Below are 27,730 nucleotides of genomic sequence, written 5' to 3' on the forward strand. Positions count from 1 at the left end.
TGCTGTAAAAATTACTAGCTTGAAAATAAATATTTGTAACAAAATAAAAACATTCCTTTCAGTAGCACCTTAGAGACCAACTAAGTTTGTTATTGATATGAGCTTTTGTGTGCATGCACACTTCTTCAGATACACAGATACACATAAATATTTGTGCTAATGTTTAAACAACATTTAAACATCCTCATGGTAAAAGGCTATAAAAAGTATTAGCCCTTGTAACAATATTTTCCAGTTTTCAAATATACCAATTGCTATTGACAAGTATGTTGTAATTAAGTGAAATGTTACATATTTAAAATGTACAAAGTAAAATGCTGACATACCTCTGGAGCCAAGTACTCTGGGGTGCCACAGAATGTTTTCATAGTAGCTGCATCTGTGATCCCTTCTTTGCAAAGTCCAAAATCTGTAATTTTTATGTGTCCATCTTTATCCAACATTAGATTCTCTAACTGTATATTACAAATAACACAAAATTGGTTTTTCAACATCTAAAGGGAAATCACTGTTTAACAAACAAACAACAAAAAAAACACCCAGCAACTTAGTAGTCATTGTTACAATTTTTACTATTATTAAGAGCCAAACCAGATGAGGCACTGGAAATTAGTGATCAATTCTCCAACGTTTCGAACTTCTATTATAAGCATTTGCTGGGTACCACAATGCTGGGTCAATAATGTTTAACCCTTTCCCCGGTAACATTTTCTTAATCCTATTCCCACACATACACAATACTATTTGCCAAAGAGTCAAATAATAGTTTCCAGTGGCAAATTAGATGCTTCCCACAGCTACTTTAAAGGGAAGGGAAAATAGAAACAGCAGGAAATTTGATCACAGATCCTTTTTGTCTTGTCTAGTTTGGTCCCATAGTTTGGCCTTGTAAGTGTAATTTACAGCATCACAGGATGATTGCCATTCTGATGATAGTATTTTTATAATATAATAATTTATATTCCTAGTTCAGATAACCAGATCTAAACTCACTTTGCATACTATTTGCAGTTGTAATTAGAGAATCAAATATGAAATGAGCTCTAGAAGCAAAGGGGGGGGGGGGGAGAGAGACACTGAAAGTAGTGGCCTATGAACTTTTCAGCAGGACCTTGTGAACCACTTCATTTGCTGCAAGGCAAAAGTGAGACAACACAGTTACATTTAATGCCAGCTGCTCATTTTGGTGGGCCAAATTGTAAGACAACTGCTGCTTGCTTGCCTGTTTGTGATTCCTCAAGAGCACTCCACAAGCATTCAGAGACATCAGTGTAAGCCTGGATGGGAGTGTGAATATGCGAAGACTGCACATGATACATATAACTCTTATATGTATCAACTATTTACTTTGACATGTACAGATAAAAAAATTACTCCTATTTGCTCCTCTATACAACTACATATAAGTAGCTCTCATTGAACTCAAAATGACCTACTTCTGAGTAGAAATGCACTGTATGATGTTTATCAATGCTGATCTGGCAATCTGATCCAATTTGCCCATTACAGTGATAGAAAATATGGACAAAATATATTGTGTCACTTAGCCAAATAATAGTATTCTGAACAGTGCAGAAATCATATATAATTATGGAAGGATATGTTATCACATCATGCTAGCAGCATATAACGAAATCTATAAACCTGCTAGATTCTAGAACAGGAATGGGGAACTGGATCTGGTCAGTAGATCAGCCTCTTATCTGCCTCACTCCTAGCAGGGCAAGCTTTTCAGGTGGGTGCAGTCATCCACCTGTCGATCCCCCAATGTCACAATGACATCAAGTGATCTCCCAGCACCAAGGTCTTTTCAGAAGCCCCGTTTAAAGCACTATGTTGCCCAGGACATTGCCCAGGGATTTGCAGGCACCACCAATGAGCTGTTCCTGCAAACCCCCTTTTGGCTGAGCCAGGTTTTTTGACATCATATATTACATTATTATTAAAACAAAATTATACACTGTTTAACTACAATAGTCTCTAGACAAGGTACAGCAGATGTTGGGAAAGTGGGTATGGTTTGGCATATCAGAGATGACATTGTGGGCCAAATGGGGAAGCCTGATGGGCCTAATTAGGCCCACAGGGTGGAGGCCTTCCTACCTCTTGCCTGTTCTAGAAAACAGACGTTTGCTTACTGTGTGACCTTTTGCTCCCAGTGGAAAATGGAAGGCAGCCCTATTCCTTGGAATGGTTCCTCCTTCTAGATCCAGAATCCTCAACCACCAGGCCAACTGGCAGAGTGAGAAAGACCCTCTACCTGCTATGAAACACCCCACTATAGGATAAACATATGGGAGTCAAAAGGCATCAATTCTGTAATGCTCAGCAAAAGTGTAGAGAGACACCCATATAGTCATCCTACATATCTCTGAGATAGAGAACTGGGCGCAAGCCATCAAAATGAATTTCAATAGGAACAAATGTAAGGTTCTGCACTTAGGCAGCAAGAACCAGATGCACAAATATAGGATGGGGGACAGCTAGCTTACTAGCAGTACATGTGAAAAGGATCTAAGGGTCTTGGTGGACCACCAGCTTAACATGAGTCAACAGCAGCAAAAAAAAAAAAAAAGGCAAATGCTATTCTAGGTTGCATCAACAGAAGTATAGTATCTAGATCAAGGGAAGTAATAGTACCACTCTATTCTGCCTTGTTCAGACCAAACCTGGAATAATGTGTCCAATTCTGGGTGCCAAAATTTAAGGATGTTGACAAGCTGGAACGTATGCAGAGGAGGGCAACTAGGATGATCAAGGGTCTAGAAGCCACGCCTTATGAGGAGCGCTTGAAGGAGCTGGGTATGTTTAGCCTGGAAAAAAGGAGACTGAGAGGAGATATGATAGCAAACTTCAATTATCTAAAGGGCTGTCACATGAAAGATGGAACAAGCTTGTTTTCTCCTGCTCTGGAAGGTAGGACTTGAACCAATGGCTTCAAGTTACAAGGAAGGACATTCCAACTAAACACCAGGGAAAACTTTCTGACAGTAAGAGCTGTTTGACAGTGGAATGGTCTCCCTTGGGAGGTTGTGAACTGTCCTTCCTTGGAGATTTTTAAACAGAGGTTGGATGGCAATCTGTTATCATAGAATCATAGAATCATAGAGTTGGAAGAGACCACAAGGGCCATCGAGTCCAACCCCCTGCCAAGCAGGAAACACCATCAGAGCACTCCTGACATATGGTTGTCAAGCCTCTGCTTAAAGACCTCCAAAGAAGGAGACTCCACCACACTCCTTGGCAGCAAATTCCACTGTCAAACAGCTCTTACTGTCAGGAAGTTCTTCCTAATGTTTAGGTGGAATCTTCTTTCTTGTAGTTTGGATCCATTGCTCCGTGTCCGCTTCTCTGGAGCAGCAGAAAACAACCTTTCTCCCTCCTCTATGTGACATCCTTTTATATATTTGAACATGGCTATCATATCACCCCTTAACCTCCTCTTCTCCAGGCTAAACATGCCCAGCTCCCTTAGCCGTTCCTCATAAGGCATCGTTTCCAGGCCTTTGACCATCTTGGTTGCCCTCCTCTGGACACGTTCCAGTTTGTCAGTGTCCTTCTTGAACTGTGGTGCCCAGAACTGGACACAGTACTCCAGGTGAGGTCTGACCAGAGCAGACTACAGTGGCACTATTACTTCCCTTGATCTAGATGGATGCTTTAGCTGAGTTCCTACACTGCAGGGGGTTGGACCCTTGGAGTCCCTTCCAATTCTACAAGTCTATGAGTCTGTGCCCTATGTACTGTGACATAGAGGCCACCAGAGAGAATGAGCTGCTATCCCCCTTCTCCAGGTGATTTCCCCACAGCCCAATATGAGTGGACAGTAGCCTCTTTCATCCAATAGGAAATGATGAAAGTGGTCACCTGGTTACCCAATGAACCCCCACTAAACATCACAAAAAGAGCTCGTACACATGGCTGTGCTCTGAATGCAATGCTCCACTCATGGCTGTGGAGCTTGCAAATTGATACTATCCATGTGATGGGAGAGATGACTGCTTGGTGCAGCTGGAGCTTTGGACACCATTGCAAGCCTTCTGAGCAATGGGTGTTGCATGTAGGTCAGCTGCCCTTTCACTGCTTTAAGAAAAGGTATGCTAAAGCACTAAGAGCATCACTGCTCCATGCCCCCACATGCCTTCCTGGCAGCTGCTCTTTAATCATTTCTGCAAGGGGGCACTGAAGCCCTAAGTGAAGCAGTCACCTTTCCTCTTTCCAAAAGCTTTGTCCCTCACCACTCCCCTGCAGCCATTCTGCACCACACCTATGAGGAAGGGGTGGGCGGGTGGTGCCCCACGCACTGCCTATAGCTAGTTGCTTCCTGCTGGCTAGGGCTTCTAGGTGGGTAGAAGGGAGACAGAGGAGAGGGGAGCAGCAGGGAAGTAGAGAATTGGAGTTTAGGAACCAAAGAAAGAGAGAATGGAGACAGAAGGAAGGGGTACAAGAAAGAAAGAAAGAAAGAAAGAAAGAAAGAAAGAAAGAAAGAAAGAAAGAACGAACTCCCAATATTACTAAGTCCTTAAGGACACAACCAATCAAAGCAACAGGCAGAACCAATCTGGTGAACTGGATGGCCCATTCCCCTGGCTGAGAAGGAAATAAGATTCTGGATCCTGCTTGCCACAGCAAGAAAGAGGGACCATCCCAAGAAACAGGACTGCCCTCCATGTGCCAGTGAGAAAATTAACTTATTCCTTGTTCATTCAATGTCATGTGAAACCTACCCAATACCTTTCACAGGCTGTTTTTTAAAAAGGCATAAAAATAAAATGGAAACTAGAGGAAACTAGAGCACAGACTACCAGATTCACATTCTTACAAAACATCCTACAGAACGGGAAGAGGGATGATGGTATATGACATTCTCCAAACACCAGTTGTGATGATGAACCTCTTCCTGGTACGCACATATTACTCAGGGTAAGTACAGTGGTACCTCTTGTTACGTACTTAATTCGTTCCAGAGGTCCGTTCTTAACCTGAAACTGTTCTTAATCTGAAGCACCACTTTAGCTAATGGGGCTTCCTGCTGCTGCCACGCCACCGGAGCATGATTTCTGTTCTCATCCTGAAGCAAAGTTCTTAACCCGAGGTACTATTTCTGGGTTAGCGGAGTCTGTAACCTGAAGCGTATGTAACCCGAGGTACCAAAAGATGCAGAGTCCTTATAACTAAGATTGTGTTATAAATTTAAAGGAAAAAATGAAGTCTGATTATATGAAATATCTATATTCATTGTGATGCAAAACTCTTTGCTGTATTATGAACAGTAGGGGAGAAATGAGATCTGCCAATTAACGAGATTACAGATGTCATTGCTCTTGCCAATCTGTGAATAAGGATTCTTGTGATGCTCTGCCAAACAAGATCTACTACACTACAATATTTGGAAATGAATATTAGCATAGAAGGATGAGCAAACTCATAAAAGAATTTCATGGAACTATCAGCACACCCAAACCAGAGTTCCAGATATTCAGATACTTCCTTCTGTGGGTTCAGAAATCCACCTAATCTTAGCAATGGCAGACTGTAGTGCCAACATGGATCAGTAATATTGTTACCCCTTTCCAGAACTTAAGATTTGGAGCACATCTAATATACATATAGTTACCTACTGGAAGCACTTCAACAAGAGCCTATGAAGTCAGTACCCCCTTGGTCTACAGATGCTGGTCACATCCACACCATATATTTAAAACATATGGCTTCCCCCAAAGAATCCTAGGAACTGTAGCTTGTTAAGAGAGCTTGGAATTGTAGCCCTATGAGGGGTAGAATACAGTTCGCAGGATCCTTTGGAGAAAGTTAAGTACTTTAAATGTATGGTGTGGATGCCACTCTTGTGTTACTCTCCTTTGGCTCAGTGATTCTACTCATCACTACCCCATTGGAGTGAAAGTTTGTTGAAGAAGACTGGGGCCCTTTAAATGAAGAGCCTCCTCTCAGTGAAGACAGAACCAGTTTCTGAAACAGAGCTCCAGTTCCTATATAACAGGCAACATCTAGGCTTAGCCCTCATGCATTGCTCAGCCTACGTCCTGCATGGAATTGCCCTTATGTTGCTTCTTCTCTGCTGAGGTCAGTGCTTGCATGAAAATACTTCAGCGAGAATCTGGTCTAACTGAGCCCCTTCTCTTCAGTTTCTGCCAACGCACAGGAGAACACTCTCAAAGTGGTGCACCAGTGTAGTTTGACACACCAGCCAGGATTGCTCATATCTTGGGTCTAGGATCTAATAGCTGTTGGTGGGACCACTCTAATATGGGCACTTACTGGCATATGTTTGGGACTGTCATTTTGATTCTGTTTTCTGGGATCAAGGGTTGAGGAACATTACAGTGGTGCCCCGCAAGACGAACGCCTCGCAAGACGGAAAACCCGCTAGACGAAAGGGTTTTCCGTTTTGGAGGCGCTTCGCAAAACGAATTTCCCTATGGGGTTGCTTTGCAAGACGAAAAAATCTTGCGTCCCCCCGTGGGCTTTTTTCCGCTTTTTTCGCCCTTTTCCTAAGCCGCTAAGCCGCTTATCAGCTGTTCCGCTGATAAGCCGCTTAACAGCTGATCGCTAGAAGCCGCTAGACAGCTGTAGCGCTAATCCGCTAAGCTGTCAATGGGCTTGCTTCGCAAGACGAAAAAAACGCTAGACGAAGAGAATCGCGGAACGGATTCTTTTCATCTAGCGAGGCACCACTGTACATCCATAATTGGTAAACAGGAAACTAAAGACCCAGTTACACCCTACTGTTCAATTCTTTAATTATATTCCTCCTACTCACAAGACTACCTATCTATAACCGAAGGCTGAAGGATGCATTGAATATTACACTGGACATGTGGAATAAAAAGACTGTATATTGTTTTCTCGGAGAAGCTAACTCACAAACATAAGGCACCAAGGGTTCTGCTGCACTACAAGATTTTGTGGCTGTATGGGGGCCTTTTTTACTTATATAAACACTCACATGATGAATCACCTCATTCCAGCCAAGTACACAACATACATATTCATCTTCATTCACATAACAAGGACCAACCTTCAATATCAATTGCTTAAATAAATAACAGAATACAGATACTATAGATTGAAATTGGGTGTTGGGTATTTTGCTGAACTTCAATCTACAGTGCACTTTTTTTCCTCGGCTAGTTACTTTTCTCAAAACAGTGTAACTTTATAATTACTTTGTGTTTGTCCCAATGGTCTTTTCAAAAACAACATTTTGATTACTTCTCTTTTTTTACCTTGAGATCACGGTACACAATCTTTCCAGAATGCAGATAGTCCAAAGCAGAAACAATTTCTGCACCATAGAAGCGTGTGCGATCCTCAGAGAACACCCGCTCTCTCGACAAATGGAAAAACAGCTGCAGGGTAAACAGCAGGGACAGGATTGCAATAATTACTGATTTAGTGGGGGAAATTAACAGAAACATAAAACACCTCTCATCACCATATTGTGATGATAGATAGTGTACTCTCAGTGGACACTCAGCACTCTTAGACAGCAGCTGGCTTATCTTTTCCAGGTTTCCAAGGGGAAAAAACGAGCTGTTAAATCAGCATTTTAATCAATATACCAATCTTGTTTAAGGCATTCTGCTTGCTACCCATTTAACCTTCAGTTACCAGAGGAAAAAAGTGCATCATCATCATTCTCTAATTTTTTTCTTCCCCTGTCCCCTCCCTCCATTTTTTATTTTTATTTTTTAGCAATGAAGTCATTGGGACTATTTACTATTCATACACACAACTCCAAGGTACTACAGTACAGAGCTTTCCAAACTGTGTGTCATGACATGTTAGTGTGCTGGCTGTAGTGTGTAGGTGCGTCACACAAATTTAACCTCCAGTTTGCTAGTAAAACTGAATTCTATGTCGCAAAATGATGCATGTTCAAAAAGTGTGTCACCAACTTGAAAAGTCTGGAAAGCTCTGCTATGGTATATTGCAGGTACAGTAAATTATTTCTTAAGCATGGTTATAAAAGTTCCCAGGAACACTCAGAAACTATTTTCATCAGCCTAATCATGTGAAGTTAATATTTTCTTTCAGACAATGCAAATCCGGTATAGCATTGTATCTGCACCAACACTAGCCCTAGTTTACAATACCTAGGGTTAGCAAAACCAACTTCACTATATTCTATTGTAGAGCATTGAAGGGAGTGATGAGTATGAAAGTAAGAGCCAGACACTGAAGATTGAAACTTGCAAGTTTCCTCCAGATGAAATTTCACGTTCTGACAGTTGATTCCTGCCTGCAAGTAGACTGTTTCTAGTACAAACAACTAACAATCACTCTCCCTCACACAGGGACAAAATATTTACTTTAAGAGAAGCATCTACACCTAAAGTGGTGGAAAAACTGTCTGACAAAATTGAGGAAAATCAAAAGTAAAGTATGAAAAGAAGCAAAGTGATGTTTTATTATTTCCAAAAGCAATCTTCAGAAGCTCAATATTTTTTTAGACATGGCCACTGAGATGCAAGAAAGAAAAGTTTGTAACAACTTTTTTTTTGCCATTTAGCAATAATTCAAGACACTATTTATTTATGAAAAACACTGGCATAAGGAGAAGTGCACTTGGCCAAGGAGGGGCCTGGATCCCCACTTTAAACTTCTAACAGGTGATATATAATGAACTAAGAGCACAAGAAGAGCCCTGCTGAATCACACCAAAGGTTCACCTAGCATTCTGTTCTTGTGGTGATCTATGATAAGACAACAAACAGGACATTGAGCAGAAACATGATCTCCAGCAACTGACATTCAGAGGTATACTGCCTCTAATACTGGATATAAAGCAGCCATCATGCCTAGCAGCTAAAACTAATGTTTTCGTGGTTTTAACAAAGGAATACATGAACAAAGAAAAAAATGAAGATCTGTAATTCAAGGGTGTGTGTGGATCAGAACAGCACCACAAACCACATTGTCTGACTTACCTCTCCTCCATTGACGTATTCCATCACAAAACACAAACGGTCCTTTGTCTGGAATGAGTATTTCAAAGACTTAAAGAAAAAACAAACAAAAAATGCAGTTATGAATAGCTTTCATAACATTTAGTTGCATCTTTTTTATTTAATTAATGTGCAGCACAACTGGGTACCTTTCTGCTAAGAAGTAAGCCACACTGTGATCAAGGACTTATTCCAACTAAGATGTTCAATGATGTCAGTGGAATGAACTTTCACAAGCACAATGGGATTTGCCATTCCTCTCCTCCCCCACCCCAAAGTCTCCCCATGTACTCCAGAGTGTTGAAGGGCTCTCTGAAGCAAATTGTGGTAGGGACTGCAGCGGGGAAGGGGAAAGGCATGTCTGCTTATATGGTGGTGGGTATCAACCTCAATAAGCATAGGATTGTAGAAATAAGGTGAATAAAAGCATAATCTCTTTTGGCAAGAAAGAGTATTCAACTGAAAGCAAGTTCAATCAGTATGCAAACCAATTAAATCCTTGAAAACTCAAGTGTTATACCACATGCTGACAAATACCTATATATGATGTGAGCAGTTCTGACTGCAAATCCAATAATTGGGACAAAATATATTTTTAAATGGTCATAGAATTAATGAAAGATTCCAGAAATTTGCATCTGAATATCAATATCTAACCAAGTCTGTATATTTATTCTTTTATTTTGATACATTTATATCCTGCTTTTCTTTTATTTCAAAAGAGGCTACAATCAGGTTAAAAATAATAAAACAAACACATGTCCCATCTCACTCCACAAATCTATTAAAACAATCTTACAGTTAAAACTACCACCACAACAGGTTCAAAAGCAGCATTCATCCAATACAACGTCCACTGAAACCCAAAGATCTGTTGAAAACATATGGGTGTTTTCCTAAACACTCATCCTAAAACACCAGAATTGACCGAGTGGGAAGAGTTCCACAAATTAGAAGCCACTACAGAAGAATGGTGGTGGTGGGGGGGGTTGTAACATGAAAATTTCTCAAGTACAAAGACAGTATTAATAGTTTTTGCACCACAGACTCCCTTACAGCTTAGGATAAGTTAGATGAATGAGTTGGGAACAAAGGAAAAAAGGTAACACAACTGATTATCCTTTGAAACATTTAAAGAATGATGGGGGAAATGTAATTTGTAATTTGTACATTCTAAATCCTATCTCATAATTTATAGTTTTTGTGACTACTGCAACCCAAACATATATCAGGGTGTAAAGGAGGGTCCCATTAATGCTTCAATTTCCTTTTTAAATAAACATGTCATAGTTTATGAAGTTGATAAGAGCTGATGTCCTCCATCTGTTTAGTCCAGCACCATCATGTGGACATTAACACCAGTAATTGGCAAATCTTCAAAACATAGCTGGTGATGCAAATACTTCAAGACCAAAAATGTCTTGAGTCCTGGCAATGGATGGGTTTACCAAAGGAACTGACATCAACATGGCAAATCATCAGGCTCCAGAGTACTTTCTGGCTGCATTTATCAGGGTTCTGTATATGTCCTGTTTACATAGATCTTTTAGAATACTGGCTGGCATTAACTGGTGGTTATTATTTGTTACATAGAGAAAGACTTTCTAGATAGAATAGAGTCACTACCTATACAAGTCTGGAAATTCTTCAGAACGGAATTAATTTTTAAATGATATGAATATTTTAACAGTTTCTATATTTACCAATACTGAAGATAAACTTGTGAAAAATTAGGTAGTGAAAACACCAGCTAGCACTGAAAAGAGGAATTCATCTGACACAAATATGAGAAACATCATCTTTGGAAAAACTCTTCTCTTATACTGTAAGTACAAGAGGCTCACAAACCTGGTGGACAGTAAAACAGAAAGATGGGTCTGAATATATCACCTCCTTCTACCCCTAAGAATCAAAACAAAAGTCAAATAGGAAGTTGGCAGAGAAGACAAGGTTCTGTTCTACAATATTTACTCGTTCCTCCCAGTGGTATGAAGACTGATTTCAAATCTGACATAAGGTGAACTGCAACACAAATGTTGCTTTCACTGGCTCTGAAACAGCAAGTTTAAGAGATGAATCATGTTCCAATATCTCATGCAAAAGTCAAACATGACCCCAAAGAAGGGATTGAAACAGTACTATACTGATGACAGGAACCTGTAACTTTTCCCTCTCATATAGCTTTACACTTAAAATCATAATTTATACTCACCGTCAAAAAAGGATGTCTAGTGTTTTTCAGTACTCTGCTTTCTGTAAGTGTGTGAGCCACTTCATCCTAAAGGGTAAAAAAAATGTTACTGTAGTAATGAATATTTGAAACAAATATATTTGTACAACAATACTTAAGTGCCCACAGTATCTTTGCAAGGTATGAGGATGGGGGGGGGACAGAACGGGCAAAGGCCACACAACTTTTTTCCTATTAGAAGACACAACTGTGACAATAGGAATGCTTTTAAGTTTAGTTAGGTGCTAAGTATTTGTCCTCAATATCTATGCAACCTCTCTAACCCCCAAGGCACCCCCACCCAGATATGGAGTCCATCAGCCACCATCACTTCTTAAGCACAACAGCTTCTGCAAATCACTTAACTGTACCCACAATTTTAAGTTTTTTAGGGTGCTTCATATGCTAACTAATGGTTTGGTCACCCCTTAAAAAAAAAAAAACCATGGATGCAGCATCATGTGGGCAACCTGGACTGGTGAAAATTGCTGCAAACTATTAACAAATCATGATTGCTTCAACCACTTGTTAATTTGTTCTAAGTAATTCTACTACTATGTTAGCAGGCAGACAACTTTCAAGATTTGTCTTATAGATAAGGTCTATACAAACAAGATTTGTAGCAGAGGAAGGAAAAAAACTGAGTAAAAACTGAGTAAAGTCAGAAATCAAACACAACAGGAAAGTGAAAGAGGAATAGGAATAGGAATAGGAGGGAACTGGAAAACACCAGAAAAATAATGAATATTTGAAAGTAGAAGAACTTAACTGATAGGAAGATCAGTGAGAGCTGGGAGAAAACGATTGGATCTGTCAGGCAGGAGAGAAAAAACTGAGGGGACTGATCCTGCCTCACTGAGTTCTTTGCTCTCCTGCCTCCGCCACACAAAGAGTGAAGTTATCAAACCCACTTGGGTCATCAGCAAAGTCTCAAATTAAGCTATTTTCAGCACCCAGGTATATTTACAAGTAATAGTGTATTAAATATAGAAGTATACCTTTGCAATAATAACTTCCTTTTTCAAAATCTTCATAGCATAATATTTTCCACTTGCCTTCTCTCGAACCAGAATAACTTTGCCAAACGTGCCTTTGCCAAGTAGTTTTAAGTAATCAAAATCATTCATTGTCTGTATGGAGCACAAAACTAGGAATTAATAGGATTTACACCTTGCAGATGTTGTATTCATTAAAATGCTGCTGTCCTGCCATGAAACACCACAATTACCAAGAAAAAGGGACAAATGTACAGACCACATGGATGAAGTTCCAAACAGAAAAACCCTCTGTTGTAAGGTCACATTTTTAGCTCCCTTGTTTGTTTCAAGAACGACCGATATGTATGGACAGTTGTTTGCATCCGGGAGATGTGCCCATGTATAAAACGTCAGTGATCCTATATTCCATAAGTGACTATACATTACACGTAAGAATAATTATTAGCTTTGACTGATTGTTGTTGATGCCAGTTTAAAACTGATTATGAACTGCAGAGGAGCCAAGGGACACAGAAATACGACAGCTCACTAAGCTTTCTTTAACACCATAATGCTGCTGGCTCTGAAGCTCCACATGGGCAGATTTTCTGAATGTACATGGTCTGCTGATCATATACCATGCCAGTCACAGACTGCAGCATAATGCCAACAATCAGCTTGTTTATTTTGAGTACAGAGTTTGCAAATTGTTTGTTTTATCTGTTATAAGAGAACAGAAATAAAATTTCAGCAATCTAAACAAGGCCTTAGAAAATCAAAACACCAGTACACAAACCTTGTCTGCTATAAGAAGTTTCACAACAGAAAGAGGGATTTTATTATGGAATAATCTCATTGAAGAAAAAGCTTCAAAAAAAGGAAGGGGGACAGCTTTGGCAACTAAGGATTGATTAAAATATGTTTCCCTGTTGGTGGCTAGGCGGGAAAGAGAACAGTGTTACTGAATCTTTAATATTTGTAATGAAGAGGGAATTTCAGCAAGTTGTAGCTTGTCGTGAGCTCAAATCACCTTTTCTACAAAACCAAGTTGTGGGAGCATGTCCTTTTTTGCACCTGACCATGTTGGGTGGAACTTGGGACATTTTAGTTATAGGTTAGGCATAAATGATAGCTTTCCAAATATTTGAAAGTTAACTATTGTTTGGAACCTTAGTAACTGGAATGCCAAGTGTAACAAACTCTTTTGATCTGCTATAGTGCAACAGTGCCACCTGGAGTGTCAGGAATTTTGTATGCCTACAAAGAACCCTGGGACGCGGGTGGCGCTGTGGGTAAAAGCCTCAGCGCCTAGGACTTGCCGATCAAAAGGTCGGCGGTTCGAATCCCCGCGGTGGGGTGCGCTCCCGTCGCTCGGTCCCAGCGCCTGCCAACCTAGCAGTTCGAATGCATCCCCGGGTGCAAGTAGATAAATAGGGACCGCTTACCAAGCGGGAAGGTAAATGGCGTTCCATGTGCTGCGCTGGCTCGCCAGATGCAGCTTGTCACACTGGCCACGTGACCCAGAAGTGTCTGCGGACAGCACTGGCTCCCGGCCTCTAGAGTGAGATGAGTGCACAACCCTAGAGTCTGTCAAGACTGGCCCGTACGGGCAGGGGTACCTTTACCTTTACAAAGAACCCTAAACAGACAGCTATCCACTATTTTGTTTCCGAATATATATCCTCAAGTTTAATCGACTTTTTTTATTTAAAGAGAAATATCTCACTAAAACACACATTAAGACCACATAGTAGTTAAAGCTACCCCTTGTATTCTATGGATGCTTCATAAGGTTTTGTTAAGTTCTGTCCCTGTGGGCTTTTGGAAAGTAAATCCAAAGTTCATCTCTTTGTTTATTTTTCCTGCAGCTAAAGAGCTCTCATCAGTAGGGCTCAGAAATTTTCCAAGCAGCTGAACAGCCTAGGGCAAGGGAACCCAAGATGGTGCCCTACAGAAGTTATTGGACTGCAACTTCTATCATCATTTATCACTACCATGTAATTGATTTCTCAATAACATGGGTCTCACTAAGCTATACTGAGGGTGAAAGGCAAAGGTAAAGGTACCCCTGACCATTAGGTCCAGTCGTGGACGACTCTGGGGTTGCGCACTCATATCGCACTATAGGCTGAGGGAGCTGCCGTTTGTCGCAGACAGCTTCTGGGTCTTGTGGCCAGCATGACTAAGCCGCTTCCGGTGAACCAGAGCAGCGCACGGAAACACCGTTTACCTTCCCGCCAGAGCTGTACCTATTTATCTACTTGCACTTTTGAACTGCTTATCTACTTGCACTTTTGAACTGGTGGGCAGGAGCTGGGACTGAACAACGGGAGCTCACCCTGTTGCGGGGATTTGAACCACCGACTTTCCGATCGGCAAGCCCTAAGCTCAGTGATTTAGACCACAGTGCCACCCGCGTCCATACTCAGGGTAGACCCACTGAAATCAATGGACTTAAGTTACCGGTAGTAATAATGCCCACTGAAATACAGCACCCTGTCTACATGGCTCCATTGTACCAAAATTACCATACAGATGCAAACACAATAGAACCAACAGCTGTTGGTGGACTCACACATGGTTCAGGGGTGGCTTGTCTCTTTGCTCCAATGCCACAAGCATGGCAGAACCACCTGATCTCCTATGCACTTTCTGATGCCACAATAGGCAAAAGAATCGGGGAGGGGGGATTATTGATACTTAAAAATGCGTTTGAAAGGAAAAGCTTTGAAGTAAAATCAGATTAATGATGATAAAACAATTTTTTATTTAACTTAAATAAATACTTTGTTTCCTGTACAGATTTATTCCTTGGAACAGAGCACTTGTCTTTCTTTGTTTCATAATCTGATTATGTTCTTCACATAAGAGTACCATCTGCTACAAAAATCACTGGTCTTAGGCATAGAAATATGTGACAAAGCTAATGTATAACATTAACTATGTACAACAATCAATGATATTAAGATATTAAAATGGATGGGAGAATAGATGTTCAATCCTGGTATCCAACAAAATATAGGCACATTTAAGGGAGTATGCTCAATGTAGGAGAGGCTGAGTCAGTGCAAACAGGAACTGAACAGGAAAAGCTAACAGTCTTGCAGAATTGTGGCGTTTTGAGGGGATATTTATCAACACCTTTTGCAAGTTCCATAGGAGGTACTGCTGGGCACATCACACTGGAAATCCCTGAATATACTATGATATAATATTAACAACTAAAATCATTTTAGTCAAGTTGTCCAGCGTATCAATTAATAATAATAATAAAAGTGATACCAGTAAATGTTTGCTTTCATGTTATCCTGTGAATTGCCCTGAGACCTGTGGGTATAGGGCGGTATATAAATTTAATAAATAAGAAATAATAATAAAGGGGTTTGGGAGGTTAAAAAGTCAAGGAAAATACAAGCACTATTATTCTTTAATATAATACAGACCTGAATTAACGCTGAATAATTCCTTGCCTTGACAGATACAATCAGCCCCTTCCTTACTATCATTTAGGAAGGCGCTAAAATGTTTTTATTCATTACTGATTTTAGTAAAGGTGCCTAAGAGGCAGAAGCCTCTATTTTTATTAGAATAACTGGCTGATGGAAATGAATTAAAAGATTTGAAATGTTTCACCACTGCTATTATTACTAGCATATAGTTTGAGATTTAATATGGTTTTAAATTGTTTTTACATAGTATAAGCTGAATGGGAAGATATTTTGAATGGTGACATAAATTCATAGGATTTTAAAATTTTCTTTGTCTACTATTAATACCTGCTGAATATTAAGACAACCTACATGAAAGGTTGTGTTAGTAACACCTGAAACAGTATTTATTGGTCTTAAAAGAAGTATATTTGACACTGATTACATTCTGGCTTCTGAAAGTTGTTTTCCATCTGCAGTTTGTATTGTTTGGCAAGTTTTCAGCTAGCTGTCACATTTCAACATCTGTAGCAAAACATTTCATATCAGCTCTAAATATAATATTGCACTTGCAGTATGATACAATTTACGAACACCCCACAGTCAAGACCCTACAGTTACCGCAAAGTCCAAAATATGCCAAGTGTAATCTATGGAAATGATCCACAAATGTTACAGTGCTGCACTGATGAGACTGTCCTTAGCACAGGCAGCTGTGCCCAAGATAGCTCAGGGATGCATGGTCATGTGACCATTGCCAAACAGCTAAGAGCTCTCAACTAGCCAGGAAACCATGGGCTTGTGGCCTTTTGTGGGGAAACACTGCAACTGATTACAGCAGTCTTGGAAGCTGCTTGGTCACTGGGTCAGAAGGTAAGGGTCAATCCACTGAAATGGAAATCCTTTTCAGAATCAATACAATATATGTTAACAGTACAGTTCTCTGTTTGAAGAAGGAATAATTTACGCATAGATAGCGTATTTTTAGTTGCCAGGCATACATATCTTTAAATTTATTTTAACAGTTACAATAACAAGAATGACAATATCATGAACAAAGCATCATTTGTCATTGTGTCTGATATGGAATGGCAATTTAGAAGGAGTTAAGCACAATGCTGCCATTAGAATTTCTGGAATTTGAGCTTCCAAATTTCTTATAATGAAATTCACAAAATTACTGGAGAACTGAGCTCACCATAAATTACAAGCTGAAATATGCCAATGCAGTAAGATCACACTTTTAAAATGTAGGAAGGAATCTCCAATTACCTTCCTTTTATGGTGGGTTGTGGAAGCATCCATCTCCTCCTCTCCTATATTATCAATCTGTGAGGTTGGACTACAGTTCATCCTTTCTTCTTCCTGCCTCTGTAGCCTGTCTGCTACTGCTTGGATGGCTTCTGTCCATTCTTCCCTATCAAAAATAAGTCAGTTTTATTAATAAATACATTTCATAAATATTCAACTAAAAGGGACATGAGGGAATACATACATAAACCGTGTAAAATATAGAAAAAATGGAGGGCAATCAAATCACCTACTGCATTTGCCTTTCCTGTATACATTGCACCCTGTGCTCAGGTATTTCCTTTTGTGCTGACTTTCCATAGGCAGATTTCCCATGATCAGAAAGATGTGCCCATGAGAGAGCTGCATGCTTTACAGCAGATGTAAGGAATCAACTGGACCAAATACCACATATTCAAAGATCTACAGCTAAAGACTATTTCATAAGAATTGAATGGTATTGCAAATGTCTGTGTATCCTGTCCAATCTTTTAAGCTATGTTGGAGCTTTGTGCTCAGGACAAATGATCTACAATATCCTTTAAAGGCATGCTCTTTACCCAAAAGCTTTTCTGAATTAAAAAAAACCCAGACCTGCAATATCCTGATACTATATAGTTTATATAAAAATTATTAGTATTGATTAAATTTCTATACTGCTCCTCATCTGAAGATCAGTGTGGTTTACAATATAAAATCACAGAAACACATACCATAACAAACAAAAACAATAATACACCCAAAAACATCTTTATTCCTTCCTCCTTAAGATACCCCTGCTCAGTAGCCGGTAGAGAGGGGTGGGCTCAATGCTTCCTCCCCACTCTGCGCATAGAGCATTGGTTAAGTTTTCATAGGCACACGTCAGACCCTTCCACAGCACTCCTGCTGAGGAAATCACTGGCTGATACTGTAAGGTAGTAGCATACTACAAAAAACATAGGTTTTCATGTTTTGTCATGCTGGGTCAGCTATTTCCTAGTGAATACTACTGAAGCGAATCAATCCGTTTCATGCTTGGACTGGCAACTATACTCACTTAACAGAGGAAGTGGAATAACTAGGAGAATCAGTATTTGCTCTAAGTAGTACGGGGACCTTGGAAAGTGTGTCAATTAATTGATGGTACTGGAATTTTTCTTCTGACTAATATTTAGAATCAAGGTATAAGAACAATTAGAATACATTAAATTTATGAATACACCGATAAAGTTAGGGATAAAGTTAAATGTAGAGAATAATGAAAGGAAACACAAATCAATATGCAATTTAGCAACCAGTGGTTACCAGAACCCAATTGGCAATGCAGAATACAGCAGAACTCAACATTAATGAATTACAATACAGTGGTGCCTCGCAAGACGAAATTAATTCGTTCCGTTCCGCGAATTTTTTCGTCTAGCGAATTTTTCGTCTTGCGAAGCACGAAATCCCATAGGAATGCATTGAAAATCAATTAATGCGTTCCTATGGTCAAAAAAAGTCCAAACAAAGCCAAATTTGGTACAACAAGAGTTTATTAAGTGCTCTTTAAAGTCACACATACTGTAAAGAGCATTTCAAAATTCAAACCCAGAATTTTTTTAAAAAAACAGCAGAGTGGCTCAATGGTCACAGAAAATCATAAAAATGCAGGGGAAAAAACACAAGCTTCCAGATTCTTGCAAACCCCTCCCCAACTGTTCCCCCAGCCACCCAGCACACAGAAATTCAAATCCAGAATTTTTTTAAAAAACAGCAGAGTGGCCCAATGGTCACAGAAAATCATAAAAATGCAGAAAAAAACCCACAAGCTTCCAGATTCTTGCAAACCCCTCCCCAACTGTTCCCCCAGCCACCCAGCACACAGAAATTCAAATCCAGATTTTTTTAAAAAAAAACAGCAGAGTGGCCCAATGGTCACAGAAAATCATAAAAATGCAGGAAAAAAACACAAGCTTCCAGATTCTTGCAAACCCCTCCCCAACACCAAGTCCTTGAATTCCAAACACCCCAACCCAAAATCCAAACCCCCCAAAAAAAGTTTTAAAAGCTTAACTTACCAAATGGCTGCAAAAGAAGTTTTGGAAAAGCTTCAAAAATCACCAAAGTCTTTAAAAACCTCAAAAAAGGCTACTATGTACACTGCGTTCTATGAGTTGCTCCTCAAAGTCAAGTCGCAACTGTATTAATGGTGTTAAGAAAAAGGAAACAAACTTGCAAGACGTTTTCGTCTTGCGAAGCAAGCCCATAGGGAAATTCGTCTTGCGAAGCAGCTCAAAAAATGGAAAACCCTTTCGTCTAGCGAGTTTTCCATCTTGCGAGGCATTCGTCTTGCGGGGCACCACTGTGCATTATTACAATAAATTGCAAACTTGCAATCAACATCAACTACTATATCTTCCTGTATGTTGATACTTTATACTTATAGGGTAAAACACACCTTTTTAATTAAATAAACTAACTATGTACTAATACACAAGACTGAAATATTATAAAGCCAACTAAAATGTTATAAAATTATTAAAGATGCTATCCATGAATTAGAAATATTTTGTGTATACTTATTCACATCTTTTGAAAGAAATGCACACGAAGTCTGAAAGTGTCACACAAAACTAGAAGTTGCAGCAAATATTTTCCTTATAGAAGTTTGCCTATATAACAAGAAACACTTTCATTCATTTCTTACCGTTCTTCTGGCGTATCTACGTGAAATGTCCTTTCTATCACAGTGGTCCATTGAAGACATCGGATAATAAATGTGTTTGGTTTTGGTCTCTCTGTTTTCATTAGCTGGCATTCTGAGGAGGGGGGTGGAGAAACATTTTTAAGATGCTGCTTTTTATAATATGGGGATATGAATTAGTTTGGGGATATGGGGATATGTTCCAAGTACATATACTTTTTATATCAATCCAACACTTTATTACACACTAGTACTTAAGGCTGCATTACTAGAATGAATGATGCAAGGAGGGAGCTGCAGCCCATGCTAGGAAAAGCAGTAGTAAGGGAACTTTAGATTAATTCAAATCTACAGGGCCTGGTGAGCTGCAGCCAAGGGACGTAATCTCTTGCAGATGTAATCTCATAGCCTCTGACTATAAACATCTTGGAAAACAGGTGAGGTCCCTGCTAGGTTGGTTGTAGTGAAACAACTCTAATGATGCCGGTGAATTTCAGAGCTCAATTCAAAATGCTACTCTTAACCTTTGAAATTCTACATGGCTTAGGACCCAGATATCTGTTGCACTTCCTTCTTAAATCTGCTCATCCATTTAGATCATCCCAAGTCTTTCTCTGCATGTCCCTACAGCGTGGAAGGTAGCAACTGGAGAGTCTTTTCTGTGGTGGCTCGTCACCTTTGGAATGCCCTTTCCAAGGATGCCCACCTAGAGATCTCATTACTGTCATTTATGTACCAGACAGAAACATTTGTGTTGTTCCAGGCTTCTAAGCACTGCTATCATAAGCATTATTTAACTTAGAACAGTTTGAGTTTATCAGCTGTTGCTGTTTTAATTTGCTGTATTAGTTTGATTTTACCAGCTGTTGCTGTTTTAATTTGCTGCATTAGTTCGTATGTATTGGGTTTTGTTTTTGTTTTTAAATGTACATTTTGTTTCTCACTACTCTGTTAGCCACCCATGGAGCGTAAATCTATGTTGAAGGTGACATGTATCAAATAAATAAATAAATAAATAAAGCCACTCAATTACTTTGTATTGCTCTATGGATAAATAGAATGATCAAATTTTCACATACATGCATGTTAAAACTCACTAAGTTCGTCATCTTAAGCCCTTCTCCTGATGTCCCCTATCAGAGAGCTTTGGAGAGTGGCAACAAAGGAGAGGGCATTTTTCAGGAGGGGCCCTTCATCTATGGGATGCTCTTCCCAGCAAGAGATGTCTTGCGCTGACATTAGCATACTTTCACCACCAAGTTAAGATGTATCTCTTCTCCCAAGCTTTTGATTATGATAATCATGCTTAATAATGTTTGAACCTGAACTCTTATGCATCCAAAGCATGGGGCTCCATCTCTGAGCTAGATGTCTTCCCCTTAAATAAACAATATGAAGGACTATTATAATATTCTTTATAAACAAATGAAAACTGTATGGACCTAAATAAAAAGAACGTTGGGAAATAATGAAATGTACAAAATGTATTAATCTGGCGATCGGTACTGGCTCAGAATGTTCAAGCCATTGCTGGGTCACTACCAAGTGAACACTGCAATCATCTCCTCTTCAAGTTTGCTGCTATACATAAACAAATGTAATTAAAAAGATGAATCTCAATTAAAAAACAGTTGGAACTCTAGAGTATCACTGAAAAAGATGAGCAAGCCAATAAAAACAGGAAGGCCCAGCATGATAGTTATCTACAACCAAGAAATATGGATCATTATTTTACAGCTTCCATTCTAAGTATTATTCAAGACAATTGCAGTCATAAGAGTTTTAAGAATGTAATAACTGGAGTGATCAAACACTGTCACAACAATAAATAGGAATATGATGTTAGCAAAATATTCCAAGTGTGAAAAAGTTTCCCCTTTTTCTGTTCCATGGCCAGGATGGTGAACATTATTTTAAAGGTTTTCTGAACCACTGGGATCATTTTTATAACATGAAACAACTGTTTTGTCTTAGATGTAACATTAAACCATAATTTAGCACCCAAAAAATGAGGTTTATGCTTGTGTGCTCCCATCTCCCATCTTGCTATGGCATATCTCCACCCACACTTTAGAACTAAAAACACAAGTTTGAGCCTGGCCTGGCTAAATTATACTTTAAAATATCCAGAGTTTCCTAAATTTGGACACAAAAAGGGCTCTGGACAGTTTAAAAGCAACAGCTTCTAATATATTGTGACCATGCCAAAGGAGGAGAGGCTCATGTATGCAGCACTAAACCATGGTTTAGAATTATGTGTAAAAATGCCAGTGATTTTCCTTACCACATCCCTAAAATGTCTGGCACACTCAAAAATATTGTAATATTGCAACTATTGGCTTGAAACAAAAACTGCACTAGTCTCTAAATGACACGGTTATGTTAAACTCTCCTGAACAGCTCTTAACTACAAGCTGTATATCAAAACATTTTGTTTATCTTACACCATTCTGAACCACAGATGACAAAGTTTGCTTGAAGCTGTAATTACTCTGTAAAGCTGGGAAGCCAATTAGACGGCCTAAAACCTGCCAGTTCCAAAAAAAAGCTACCAAAAAAACATATCATCTGTTCAGAAATTATTAAAAGTTTAAAGTTTGAAAAATGTTTAACTATTTAACCTCCAGCATAGTTTTCCCCATTAAGGACATTTAATGTCCTCCATTAAGGAAATTTAATAATTTAAAGAGGGTTTTTTTATTAACATTTCTCAACATGGTTAAGAACAGTCTATTTCAAGAACCAACATATATACAATATGATGCTCTCCTAAGGCCAAAACTACACATTACATTTGTCAGCTTCTGCGAAAAGGCTACCGTATGGTAAATTAGCTTCACTCCCTCTGTAATTCTGAAGATAACTTACCTAGGTCTTGACATCATGGAAATGCTCATTTCCCTGACAGCAGCAGCCAAGAATGTTCAGTGGGATCAAAGAAGCACACCTCAAGATGTTATGGAGGGAGAAATTAAACATTTGGCAGCTACCACACATTTCATGTAATGTGTAGCTCTGGCCTAAGTGAAGCTTACTAAGTGCATACGTTCAGTTCAACAATTTTAGGCATTCTATGGGGATGTCAATCCATGATAAATATTTGAAATTATCTTTATCTTAATGAGCAATTCTACAGAGCAGCTTAAGTCCCAGAAGTGATGTCTACAACTGCAAGGGAAGTGCAACTTGTATGCTTGCTCAACCCAAAGAACCTTTGCTTGCACTCATTTTCCAAGGCCCCCTCCTGCTATGATTCCTTGGGCATTTTTAACAAGTTATTTATACACTGCATTTCTGCTCTCAGAAGAAAACCCAGGGCGTTTACAACAATAAAACACTTAAACAAATACACAAGCAGGTGAGTATTTTTAGAAAATTCTAAATCCTGTCAGAATCCTTCTAAGCTCTTTAGGGGGAGAGAGACACAATATATGCACTAGCATCTAAAGTTTCTACAGATAAAAAGGGGGGCAGGGCAGAATTATATAGTTCAACTGCTTCTGTAGCTGAGGAAGTGTCAGCAAACACAGCTATATTGGTATATTTTTTGCTATAGGTTTTGAACTACAAAACATACTGTATTAACATGCTAACATATGTTAAATAGAAGCAATAAAAATAAATAATAGCAATAAAGTTATGCTTCCTTGTGGCTCACTGGAAGCTATTATTTCCACTATTAGGTATTGCGACTGACCTAGTACTTACATATTGTTTGATTTTGCAATATAGGTTACGCATTATAGTGAGTTTTCAAATTAAGAGCAGCACGTACAAAAATCCTCATTTGTAAAATCTATTAAGTTTCTGAAACAATACTGCATTATTAATGGGGACTGATATGACCATATTCTTGGTTTTGTGTGCATGGAATATTAACATTATTTTTACTGACAGAATGTTCTGTGTGGATTCTTTCAAGAAAAGTGCATGGGTATGGCATTTTTTGATCTTATAAAGTGCCTGGGTGTGTCTTTTTTATCTTGTCATTTTGGAGGTCTACTTGACTTGTAATCAAAATAAATAAAATGAGAGGTGTGTGAAATTCCCCAAATACCCCCTTTGAACTGGAAGTTCAAATAAGCTTAAGAATATACCAAACTATACACTTAGAAGAGTGTTCCCTACATGATGGCATGAAATTGTATCCACCCCCCCAAGGACTGAGGGTACAGCAGCCCACAACAAACAGGGTCACCACAAATCATACAGAGGCACTACTCTGTAGGAGTTCAAAAAGATCCACCACCCACTACAAGGTGGTGTCTGAAAATTCAGGATTCAGTACAACATCATAACATCTTGATCATCCAGCACCACAATCCATTCTACTCAGGATTAAGTGCTTATACATCAAAGGATGTAGCTCTGTAAGTAATGTGTTGTCTAGATCCATATCTACCATATACTAGACAACTTTGCCAAAAAAGCTCCACTTTTTGAAATATGGCAAACCTACCATTCTCTTTCTATTCATTCATTCATTCATTCATTCATTCATTCATAACACTCAATGCCACCACATCCAATCAAGATTTTAGGGCACTGAAACTGCTGATAAATTGCAGTTGTAAAGCAGCATTTCTGATATACTAAACTATTGATGTTCTTTTCCCCCAGAAAACTTTTCTGCTATGATCCTTGAAACAGATTAAAATAATTTCACTGTTAAAATTACTATGATTAATGACTTAACATCAACATTTTCCTAGGAAACAGAATGAATGGATCCTTATTTTTTGTAAACCAAGAAATATTAATGTGAATAGCAACACTGTGATGCAAATATTACACCATCTTAGCAAAGCAACTTATGTATTTCATCTTTTTTTTAGATTTGCTTGGAACATCATATTGCATTTCTATTAAAAACTTATTTTTAAATATGGAGAAGGCTCCACTTAACTTCCATATATAGATATGTATGTGAGTTTTGCATACATAGCAATCCTATATAAAATATAAAGGTTTCATCAGATGTTTCCAGTTATCAGAGTTTGGGGATCTAATAACTATTTTGTGTATGAAACTTCATACAGGAGCTGGACTTGGGGGAAAAATATTTCAAATTTCTAACCAAACCAAAAGGATATTTAAAAGACAACACTAAAACCTATGCCTTCCCAAAGTTTTTCAGTGTACTGTGAGTTTGGTGATCCGTTAAAATAAAATTTGAGTGGTTACTGAAGATACTCACTTGCTACTGAAAAGTTGTTAAGAGGATATGGTAGATCCACATCTTGCGGCTTTTCCTTATAGCCTATGAAAGAGCCATCTGTCTTCAATAGGAAGTATCTTGGCCTCCAGTTTTTTATATATTCACCTACATAAGAAAAGATTAATTCAAGGATTAATATGAACGTATATCTTGAAATATTCATTATAGTGTTGCCAAATGATCAGAAAAAAACTGGATGGATTTCATCCTGTTTGCTTAACAATAGTTAGATTTACAGACATTAGTAAGTGAAACCTTTTCCAGAACGTACCTAAACATCCTCTTCTGTGAATCTCTGCAGATCTAACTGTTGTTATGGGCACAGTAGCACAGGTTGATAAAAAGCTTACAAACCTAGCTTGTTTAATTCTCTTCTACTTTTAATTTTTTAAAAACAAATACTGTTTGGATATTCATTCAAACAGGATAGGCAGAAGACAGATTGTTATTTACTTGTAGTTCACTGGATGAGTCACAGTAGATTGACAGCGGTTTCTGACTCCCAATAGCCACAATAATTCTTTCTCCCTCCTCAAAATTAGCCTGTTAGAAACAGTGACCTTTACTATCTCATATGCAGAGTCTTCCCAGTATATACAGGTCATGGTGTATAGTAATTGACTTACCCAGTCCTAGAAGTGGAAGGAAAAAAACGAAGTGGAGTGGTTTCGTTTAAATGGGGCAGGGGAGGAAGTGGGATGTTTTTGCTTCAAATTAGGCCAGATTCAATTATGACCACAAAAAAGAAGCAGACTGTTGTTAGGTCCACCGGAAAAGAAGGTGGATGGTGTCCCACTGTATGTTGAGCACCAGCTCTGCCCATGAACCACCATTTTGAATCTCACTTCTCTACCACCCTGGCTCCTATTTTGAACAATTTTGATGTATCTCATAGTTACATTAAAAAGAAAATAGACATTGAAAGCATGACATTTGTCCCTGCTTGAATTAAAAAATGTTTCTCTTGCAACAGCTTATTTGATTCAACTGTGCTTTTGTGTTGGGTCTTTTGATAATATGTTCATGTGTGCATTCCTTTGACTGGACATCTAGACATTCACAAATGTCCAGGAGAGAGTGTTTGCCTTCAGGCAAGGAGAATGCCCAACACCATTTCCCACAAAGGTTCGTTGGTGCTGCAGCTTGGAGAAGATTAAAAACAGCTGGAATGTCTCCTGGTTTTTTCCCAAACCTCGGTACAGTTGAGATAAGACTGCTTCCCTCTCAGAGGGTTTAAAATAGGCAGGGATTTCTCAGGGCCAACTAGATGATACTTTCAATCCAAGAACATGTCTACACCATCTTCTGTGTGACAGCTGCTAAGATATTTGAAGACTGTTATCATGCTTTCCCTTAATTTTCACCTCTTCAGGATAAACATACCTAGATCTTTCACCTATCTCTTGCAAGGATTGGTTTATACATGATCACCATCCTGGACACCCTCAACTAGACATGCTCCAATTTGTCAATGTCCTTCTTAAAATGTGCTGCCCAGAACAGGACACTGTATTCTGAAGTGGCCGAACCAGTTCAGAATAAAGGGAAGTATTACACCTAGCAGAGACATCACCTTGCCAAGAAAGGTCCGTATAGTTAAAGCTATGGTTTTCCCAGTAGTGATGTATGGAAGTGAGAACTGGACCATAAAGAAGGCTGATCGCCGAAGAATTGATGCTTTTGAATTATGGTGCTGGAGGAGACTCTTGAGAGTCCCATGAACTGCAAGAAGATCAAACCTATCCATTCTTAAGGAAATCAGCCCTGTGTGCTTACTGGAAGGACAGATCGTGAAGCTGAGGCTCCAATACTCTGGCCACCTCATGAGAAGAGAAGACTCCCTGGAAAAGACCTTGAAGTTGGGAAAGATGGAGGGCACAAGGAGAAGGGGACGACAGAGGACAAGATGGTTGGATAGTGTTCTCGGAGCTACCAGCATGAGTTTGACCAAACTGCGGGAGGCAGTGGAAGACGAGTGCCTGGCGTGCTCTGGTCCATGGGGGTCACGAAGAGTCAGACACGGCTAAACGGCTAAACAACAACAACATTACAACTAGCAATCTTGACTCTGTGCTTCAGTTATTAGAGCTTATGATTAGCAAGTGCACGGAATTGCTGGTTTATATTCATGTTGTCAACAGCTAAGAGTTTTAGATCCTGTCAAACAGATCTTTTTAATCCTGTATGTATCCTTTTGATTTTTTGAACCTAAATATAGGAATTTAATTTATCTTGTTTTCAACCAAGTATCCAACCTGTCAAGATAGTTTTCAATCTTGATTTTGTCATCTATTGAGTTTACTAGTCCTCTGAGTTTTGTGTTATCTGCAGATTTGATAAGCATCCCCTCTATATCCTCATTGAATCCATTTGTTCAAATAGCTGTGGATTGACATGGTAGTAGTGTAATTCAGCCCACATTTACTATTTCACCAGCAAGGATACTATGAGAGACTTTTTTGAGTGTCTGTTGCAATCTGCTGACTTACCAAACTAATAACTCTATCAATTTATAAATGAGATAATTTATAAATGAGGTGTCTGAATTTTGCTAAAAGCTCTCTGCAACAATTTTAGTTCTTATAATATTAAGGTGTGTTTACCTTTGGTTTCATATGAAAGACAAGAGTGTTAGAAATAACCACATATGTAAGGTGACATTTCCACACCCTAGTATATAACACGAAAGGCAAGGTCGAATATTCACATTTGAAAAGCTAAATTGAGTGGACCAGTAATCCATAGAGTAAAACAGAGGGAAACACTTTGTGATAATTTAATCAAGTGCAACTCTGGAGTAGTTAAGATAGCAGTAGTTTTGCGTTAGAGTATTATTTTCTATCCAACTTCCTGCTGTGTTAAATGTAAGCTAAATTATTATTTTGCTTACATTTACGCCTTTTAGGTTTCAGAAACATACTCCTTATAATTAAGGAAGAGGTCTCTAATT

The 27,730-nt window shown here is 38.9% G+C and overlaps 1 protein-coding gene and 1 long non-coding RNA gene across 9 annotated transcripts in view; one reads left to right on the plus strand and one right to left on the minus strand.

Moving 5' to 3' along the window:
- The window catches only part of AKT3 (AKT serine/threonine kinase 3), a 110,377-nt gene that overhangs the window by 30,024 nt on the left and 52,623 nt on the right, over window positions 1–27,730 (minus strand). For all 6 annotated transcript variants that reach the window (XR_014562531.1, XR_014562532.1, XM_083732539.1 and 3 more), the window contains exons 3-10: window positions 24,760–24,885; window positions 19,566–19,677; window positions 16,877–17,021; window positions 12,198–12,329; window positions 11,182–11,247; window positions 8,952–9,020; window positions 7,248–7,370; window positions 327–455 (exon numbers count right to left, since the gene is read on the minus strand). Coding sequence is in view for 4 of the 6 variants with exons in the window: in XM_083732539.1 (XP_083588665.1) it covers window positions 327–455; window positions 7,248–7,370; window positions 8,952–9,020; window positions 11,182–11,247; window positions 12,198–12,329; window positions 16,877–17,021; window positions 19,566–19,677; window positions 24,760–24,885 (902 nt within the window). In the remaining 2 variants the exon portion in view is untranslated. The remainder of the gene's footprint in view (window positions 1–326; window positions 456–7,247; window positions 7,371–8,951; window positions 9,021–11,181; window positions 11,248–12,197; window positions 12,330–16,876; window positions 17,022–19,565; window positions 19,678–24,759; window positions 24,886–27,730) is intronic.
- Window positions 3,774–17,361, plus strand: LOC310841614. Of its 3 annotated transcripts, none has more exons than XR_014562608.1 (5): window positions 3,774–4,923; window positions 10,704–10,794; window positions 11,763–12,156; window positions 14,045–14,173; window positions 17,218–17,361. It is a non-coding gene; the product is annotated as an uncharacterized lncRNA (long non-coding RNA). The 3 variants fall into 3 exon arrangements; XR_014562609.1 differs by having other exon boundaries at window positions 11,766–12,156; XR_014562610.1 differs by lacking the exon at window positions 11,763–12,156.

The sequence above is a fragment of the Podarcis gaigeae genome (assembly GCF_964106915.1).
Source record: "Podarcis gaigeae genome assembly, chromosome: 3".
In the NCBI taxonomy this organism is placed as follows: Eukaryota; Metazoa; Chordata; class Lepidosauria; order Squamata; family Lacertidae; genus Podarcis; species Podarcis gaigeae.